The 8,131-nt window shown below is 40.4% G+C and overlaps 1 protein-coding gene across 1 annotated transcript in view; it reads left to right on the forward strand.

Moving 5' to 3' along the window:
* DNAH8 (dynein, axonemal, heavy chain 8) overlaps positions 1 to 8,131 on the forward strand; it is a 324,670-nt gene that overhangs the window by 38,977 nt on the left and 277,562 nt on the right. The window contains exons 11-12 of the mRNA XM_010848693.1: positions 1,340 to 1,486; positions 6,750 to 6,947. Coding sequence (XP_010846995.1) covers positions 1,340 to 1,486; positions 6,750 to 6,947 — 345 coding nt within the window. The remainder of the gene's footprint in view (positions 1 to 1,339; positions 1,487 to 6,749; positions 6,948 to 8,131) is intronic.

An 8,131-nucleotide genomic window follows, 5' to 3' on the forward strand; every position in this document is an offset into this window, starting at 1 on the left:
TCAGTTGCCCAGTCATGTCCGACTCTTTGCGACCCCATAAACCGCAGCACGCCAGGCCTCCCTGTCCATCACCAACTGCCAGAGTCCACCCAAACCCATGTCCATTGAGTTGGTGATGCAGTCCAACCATCTCATCCTCTGTCATCCCCTTCTCCTCCTGCCTTCAATCTTTCCCAGCATCAGGGGCTTTTCAAACGAGTCAGCTCTTTGCATCAGGGGGCCAAAATATTAGAGTTTCAGCTTCAACATCAGTCCTTCCAAAGAACACCTAGGACTGATCTCCTTTAGGATGATGGTTGGACCTCCTTGCAGTCTAAGGGACCCTCAAGGGTCTTCTCCAACACCACAGTTCAAAAACATCAATTCTTTAGTGCTCAGCTTTCTTTATAGTCCAACTTTCACATCCATACATGACTACTGGAAAAACCATAGCCTTGACTAGACGGACCTTTGTTGACAAAGTAATGTCTCTGCTTTTCAATATGCAGTCATAACTTTCCTTCTAAGGAGTAAGTATCTTTTAATTTCATGGCTGCAATCACCATCTCCAGTGATTTTGGAGCCCCCCAAAATAAAATCAGCCACTGTTTCCCCATCTAGTCAAATATTAGGATTTCAGTAATGTATCCATCAAAGACTTTATGCTCTCCTTGTGGAGAAATGACAGTTGCATAATAAATTAGCACTACACAACCTTAATGTTTTTTATACCTGTATGTGAATAATGCTGATTAAAAGGTGCCAACTGAATAGATAATTGATAACAGAACTGATACATCATTTTCCACCTGGAAGTTCTAATTAGCCATGAAAATCTGACAACAAATAGTATATGTCATACTTTGATAAGGATAAGAGTTAAGGGGAAATAATGAGAATAAAGAAGATGAGAGAATGGCATTGAAACATGTATAATATCATATATGAAACGAGTCGCCAATCCAGGTTTGATGCACGATACTGGATGCTTGGGGCTGGTGCACTGGGATGACCCAGAGGGATGGTACAGGGAGGGAGGAGGGAAGAGGGTTCAGGATGGGGAACACGTGTATACCTGTGGCGGATTCATGTTGATATATGGCAAAACCAATACAATATTGTAAAGTTAAAAAATAAAATAAAAAAGTAAGATGAGAATATTTTGTAAAATAGAAAAAAAGATATTGATTTTTCACAGACCTTTCTATATGTGAGCAGAGAACTTGAATTTTTAATGTTAGCAGCAACAGCCCTGTTGAGGGGCTGCTGTGATCAGTTCTGTGTGAGGATAGCAGTTTTGAATTTTTCACTTATGAACAAAAGGCTCACTATATATCACCCCGTTTTAAATCTCTCATAGGACTGCATTTTTCTATTCAAGGAATATCAGGCATCTTTTCATAAAACAAGGAAACAGATTTTAGAGTCCTCAGGGGAAAAATCTTTTGAGGTTTCAGAAATGTACATATTTGGAAAATTTGAAGCTTTCTGCAAAAGATTGGAGAAGGTAAGCAGCCACAGTTTTCACTGCCAACCATAGTGTTCCAGTTATTTCATACTTCATGTAGCATTGTTGAGATCTCTTATCTCACTATTGATCTGACTCATCCAATGTTACTCATAGATTGCTGCATTTTATTATAACTTATTTTTTCATTCCTAGTTACTGTCTTCTGCCAGTCACACAAAAGCTGTTGTAGACTTTCTCTTCTCTTGAGACCTCAACTCTGTCTTCACATATGGAGCTTGAACTCAAGTCTCTGCTCTTAGGCATCATAGCAGCTGAGAACAGGTGTGAGATGACATGTGTGCAGTACCTGGCAGAACCAGGTAGTTGTTTCATATCTGGATGTGTGGGTACCTTATCTTTCTAGGGCAGCATGTATGGTCTAACATAGACATTATGTGTGTACTGTCTTTGCTGGGCAGATGTGGATTAGAAACTTCTGCACCTTGGATCCATTCATTGTTTAGCACTGGCTGGAGAGAAGTGAGGTTTTGCCATTGCATATAGGGCAGCCCATCCCAGGGTCTTCTTGCAGTCAGCCTTTGGAAAGCCTACAGATACCATCTAGGTACCATCCTCCCCATGCCCCCACCATTCTGCAAGCTCCCTAGGTCTTGGGAGTAGTTAGGGACCTGCTCATCATTTTTGGGACAATGGTGGGGACATTACGCAAGTTGAAGGGCATTTCCTAGGTATGCCAGGATGGGAAAGTATGGGTGCTGAACAGAACCAGGTTACTGAGTTGGGTCCTTCCTACATACTTCTATTGGTTCTGTTTTTGTTTATTTCTCTAGCATCTTTATTGTGATATAGTTCACATACCACATAATTTATTCATTTAAAGTGTTCAAGTCAATATTTTCTAATATATTCACAGGATTGTGCAACCATCACCACCATCTAATTTTACATTTCATTCCCACTAAAAGAAAACCCTGTGCCCATTAGCAATGATACCCCTTTCTCCCCTCTACCCAACCCTAAGCAACTGCTAATCTACTTTCTGTTTCTATAGATTTGCCTATTCTGGACGTTCCATATAAATGGAGTCATATAATATGTGCTCTTTTGTGACTGGCTCCTTTAGTTTAGTATGATGATTTCAAGGCTCATCTGTTTTGTAGCATTCCTCTTTATTGCAGAATAATATTCCATCATATGGGTATGTGTGCTTAGTTGCTCAGTCGTGTCTGACTCTTTGCAACCTCATGGACTGTAGCCCACCAGGCTCCTCTGTCCATGGGGATTCTCCAGGCAAGAATACTGGAGTGGGTTGCCATACCCTCCTCTCACATGGGTATACTATATTTTATTTGTCCATTCATTAGTTGATGGACATTTGGGTTTTTCCATTTTGGGCTATTACGAGTAATGCTGCTATTTTCTGTGTGTGTTTTTGAGTTGTTATTTCTCTTGAGTTTATGCATAGGAGTGGAATTGTTGGGTCATATTATAACTCCATGTTTACTTTTTGAGGGAGTACCAAACTGTTTTCCAAAGTACTTGCATCATTTTATATTCTCGTAAGAAATGTATGAGGGTTCCAGTTTCTCTACATCATTGTAATGCTTGTTATTATCTGTCCTTTTGAATTTAGCCATTGTAGTGGATGTGAAGTGATATCACACTGTGGTTTTGATTTGCATTTCCCTGATGACTCAGTGACTAATGGTGTTGAGCATCTTTTCATGAGCTTATTGTCCATTCGTATTTCTTCTTTGGAGAAATTTCTGTTCTGATTCTTTGCACATTTTAAATTTAGTTATTTGTATTTTTATAGTTGAGTTTATAAGCATTATTTATGTATTCTGGATTTAAGTCTCTTATCAGATATGATTTTCAAGTATTTTCTCTTGCTGCGGGCTATCTTTTCATTTTCTTGATTGTGTTCTTTGAAGCATGAAGTTTTAAATTTTCATCAAGTCTGATTTATCAAGTGTTTGTTTTGTCGCTTGTGCTTTTGGTGATGCATCTAGGAAAAGTTGTATGAGACTGTTTTGTGAACAGTGGGAATGTCTTGAGGACAAATGTCTAATTGGAATTGTATCAGCATGGGTCAAATGAATAAATGAGTCCCATCATCAGAACCTGTTCCACAGAGATGTTTAATATGTCTGAAACCATTAGAATGTAAACCTGGAGGTGATTCCTAGTTACTTTTCATTTTTCCAGGAGCAAGGACCCTCGCCAACTTGGGTGCAGTTTTAGGCTTGGTAAGGCTTCAGGGCTGGACCTTAATGGCTAACCCATTTGCAATAAAGATCTTTGGTGTCAGGTCTAGTGCTGGGGATCCATCTGTAAGTAGCAGCCCAAGCATTCCTGATCCTAGAGGGAGTAGGTGATAATGGCTAGCTGCTTCAGCTACTCACCCCCGTCCTACCTCTAGAGAAGCCTACCTACAGTCTTAAGGATACAACTTCATGCCACAAAGGCTCGACAGTCAGAGCCAATGCAGCACTCTCCAGGGGCCTTACTTGAAGTGCATTCTGGCTGCTAGGTTATTCCAGCTCTCCTGTGCTAAGAATCCTTTGGCTGGCTGGCATCTCTCCCAGGTGTAATTGGTGGATATTGGTTTCCAGATTCTCGAAGATGGGGCATGATAGTTACCCTGAAATGTGGCCAGGATTTTTTTTTATAATCCTGTAGAGGTTGTTCCAACATCTGTTGGAGCATCGAAAAAGCGAGAGAGTTCCAGGAAAACATCTATTTCTGCTTTATTGTCTACACCAAAGCCTTTGACTGTGTGGATCACAAGAAATTGTAAAAATTTTTAAAGAGATGGGAATACCAGACCACCTGACCTGCCTCCTGAGAAATCTGAATGCAGGTCAAGAAGCAACAGTTAAAATTGGACATGGAACAACAGACTGGTTTCAAATTGGGAAAGGAGTATGTTAAGGCTGTATATTGTCACCCTGCTCATTTAACTTATATGCAGAGTATATCATGTGAAATGCAGGCTGGATGTAGCACAAGCTGGAATCAAGATTACCAGGAGAATTATCAATAACCTCAGATATACAGATGACAACACTCTTATGGAAGAAAGAGGAGAAGGACTAAAGAGCCTCTTGATGAAAGTGAAAGAGATGAGTGAAAAAGTTGGCTTAAAACTCAACATTCGGAAAACTAAGATCATGGCATCTGGTCCATCACTTCATGGCAAATGGGGAAGCAATGGAAACAGTGAGAGGCTTTATTTTGGGGGGCTCCAAAATCACTGCAGATGGTGACAGCAGCCATGAAATTAAAAGGAGCTTACTCTTTGGAAGAAAAGCTCTAACCAACCTAAACAGCATATTAAAAAGCAGAGACATTACTTTGCCAACAAATGTCTGTCTAGTCAAAGCTATGGTTTTTCCAGTAGTCATGTATAGATGTGAGAGTTGAACTATAATGAAAGCTGAGTACCGAAGAATTGATGCTTTTGAGCTGTGGTGTTGGAGAAGACTCTTGAGCGTCCCTTGGACTGCAAGGAGCTCCAACCAGTCCATCCTAAAGGAAATCAGTCCTGAATATTCACTGGAAGATCTGATGCTGAAGCTGAAACTGCAATACTTTGGCTACCTGATGTGAAGAACTGACTCACTGGAAAAGACTCTGATGCTGGGCAAGACTGAAGGTGGGAGGAGAAGGGGACAACAGAAGATGAGATGGTTGGATGGCTGGATGGCATCACCGACTTGATGGACATGAGTTTGAGTAAGCTCCAAGAGTTGGCATGCTGCAGTCCATGGGGTCACAAAGAGTCAGACATGACTAAGTGATTGAACTGAACTGAGAGGTGGTTACTGAGCTGCCTCGGTGGACTTCCCCTGCTCAGTGGGGCACAGCAGGGACTGCTGTTGGACCTGCCCTGAGAGCTCTTCAATAGCTGTCAAGGAGAGACAGAAAGGCACGCTAAGCCAGATCCTGTTAGGGAAAGCTGAGATTCAGATGTCTGGATGACCAACTCCAAAGTCAAAGGACAGACAGAATTGAGCTTGGCGTTGGAGAGCCAAGACCTCAGAGTTGGGCAGAGATGTTGGGAATCTTTAAGGAATAAGTGAGGAAAATTCTAGTGTGTCAGCTTAGGGTGCCTGAAAGTTACCTTTTGGTAGGTGGAGACTTGATGGTGTATTGTGGTTAGTCTGCCCTAAAGAACTGAAATTAAGTGTGTATGATATAGCTTTTGTTTCTTCTTCTTCCTGCCATGTAAATTTTGGTGAATATTGGTGTTTCCCAGAGCTCTGTGTTTAGTTTTCTTTTCTTCTCACCCTGAACATTTGTGGGGGAGAAGAGAAGGTGTGGGAAGCTTTGAGTATTGTTCTCCAGAGCAGGAATCAAGATGAGGAATCACTGATGAAGACTGAAGAGCTGAGAGCCTGTGGACATGAAAGACTTTTTCTTTATGGTGAAGTAGGTAGTGTTGGTATGTTGAGATGGAGCCAACTGTTTCTGAAGCAACGTTCATAATGAGGATTGCCCAGGGTTCTTTTTAAAAAACAGTTTTCTTTTATTGTGCCGAAAGTTACATAATATAAAACATACGATTTTAACCATATTTATCTATACAGTTCAGTGGCCCTAAGTGTATTTACATTGCTCTACAGCTCTTATCATCATCTGTCTCCTGAATTTTTCACCTTCCTAAGCTCAAACTGTCTCCATTAAACACTAACTCCTTGTTCCCCCTCCCCCCACAACCCCCACCTGCCAGCCCCTGGAGTCTACCAGTGTACTTTCTGACACTATGAATTTGACTATTTGAGATACCTCATGTAAGTGGAATCAAACAGTAGTTTTTTCCCAAGTGTTCTTTAAGGGTCAGAAGTGACTGCAGTCATCCTTCAGGATTGTGGGGCCTTTCTTTTTTCTGAATGTGGATTTATTGCTAGTGTTACATATCAGAACTGTCGGGAGTGCCAAGAAGGACGGTAACGCTTTTGAATCCAGTGAAGTGATTTTGAGGAAAAAAAAGCCTAAACTGTTTAGACATCTGCAAGGGATTTTAGTCCCTGCCCTTCCTCCTCTTGAAAGGCAAAGTGATCAAATTCTGAGAAAGGCTTTCCTTATGTTGAAACATCTTCTGTCTTAAATAGTCCAAGGGTAATAATGACTGGAGTAGAGATTTGTCTTCTATTTTATCTCCTCTGGTTGGGTTTATTTATATGATTCTAGATCCTGTTTATTTATTTATTTTTTTTAAATCATTGATTCATTAAGAGTTTATTCTGGGGAAGGGTGCTAATTTTTTAAATAAAATAACACTTTTGTTTTTAAGATTACAGAAATGATAACTGTTGTGCAAACATACTCAACCTTAAACAATTCTACCATAGAGGGAATAGACATTTTGGCAATAAAATTCAAAAATATATATCAAGGGGTTAAGAAGAAACAGTATGACATTCTGGATCCCAGAAGGACAGAATTTGACACAGATTTCTTAGATTTTATGACAAAAATCAATGCTTTAGAGGTGAGTATACATAATTTTACTTTAGTAAAGTTGAAATGTAATCAATAGTACTGTACTGAAATTAACATAGTTACTATTTATTACAAATTACTCTTGCAAATTGATCAAAAATACTTGCTGGTATGAATAATCTTCTAACTAGTCCACAAGATATTTTCCATCTTTTTTAAAAAATGAAAAATGAGTTTACTCAGTAAAGGGTACCAGTAACTAACCAGAAGCCCAAAGGGCTTATTGTAGCTAGGGTTTATTTTTCATTTGCATTAAAAATTAGATTCGGTTTTTGTTGTGCCAGGGACCCATGTCGCTTTTCCAGTCTAAGAGGGAATTTGTCAGCCTTGTTCTTGGTCAAGTGTGAGAAGATTTGAGAACAGATTAGGAAGACGAATCACTCTTCCCTTGGCACTGCACTTTATAACCACATTCTCACTACAGCTTAGAGGATGGCTCTGAAAAGGCCCTCAATCCTGTCTGTGAGAGCTGAAGGAGCCCCAGAGGGATGAGACTGTAACATATTTCTCTGTCACTTTTTGGGCTTATACGACCTCAGTTACTATCTTACTGAAAACTCTTAGCCCAGGTGTAGCCCCAGGTCTCCTCCTTGCTGCATAAGGTCCTAGAAACACAGGGAGGGATAGGAATTCTCCAGGCAAAAATGCTGGAGTGGGTAGCCACTCCCTTCTCCTTGGGATCTTCCCAACCCAGAGATTGAATCTGGGTCTCCTGCATTGCAGGTGAATTCTTTACCATCTGAGCCACCTACTAACACACTGTCTAATTGAAAACTGTTAGCCCAGATGTAGCTCCAGGCCTCCTCTTTGCTCAGAATGTCCTGGAAACACAGAGAGGGAAAAGAATATACAATGTCCACTTCCTGGGTCTTAAATTCTTGCTAAGAAGGTGAGGAAAATTATATTTTTTTCCCTTGTGTTTTAAAAGACTCTTTTAAAAACCACATTATGTATATAATTTGTGCAATATATATTAAAAAGATCCTAAAATTCTAACAACACTTTTTCTTTTTGACACAGATTTCCTTTCAGTTTTTGAAAGTTAGACTCTGATAAGATCAGATGAGATCAGATCAGTCGCTCAGTCGTGTCCGGCTCTTTGCGACCCCATGAATCGCAGCACGCCAGGCCTCCCTGTCCATCACCAACTCCTGCAGTTCACCCAGACTCACG

Source organism: Bison bison, unplaced genomic scaffold, assembly GCF_000754665.1.
Source record: "Bison bison bison isolate TAMUID 2011002044 unplaced genomic scaffold, Bison_UMD1.0 scf7180017864270, whole genome shotgun sequence".
In the NCBI taxonomy this organism is placed as follows: domain Eukaryota; kingdom Metazoa; phylum Chordata; class Mammalia; order Artiodactyla; family Bovidae; genus Bison; species Bison bison.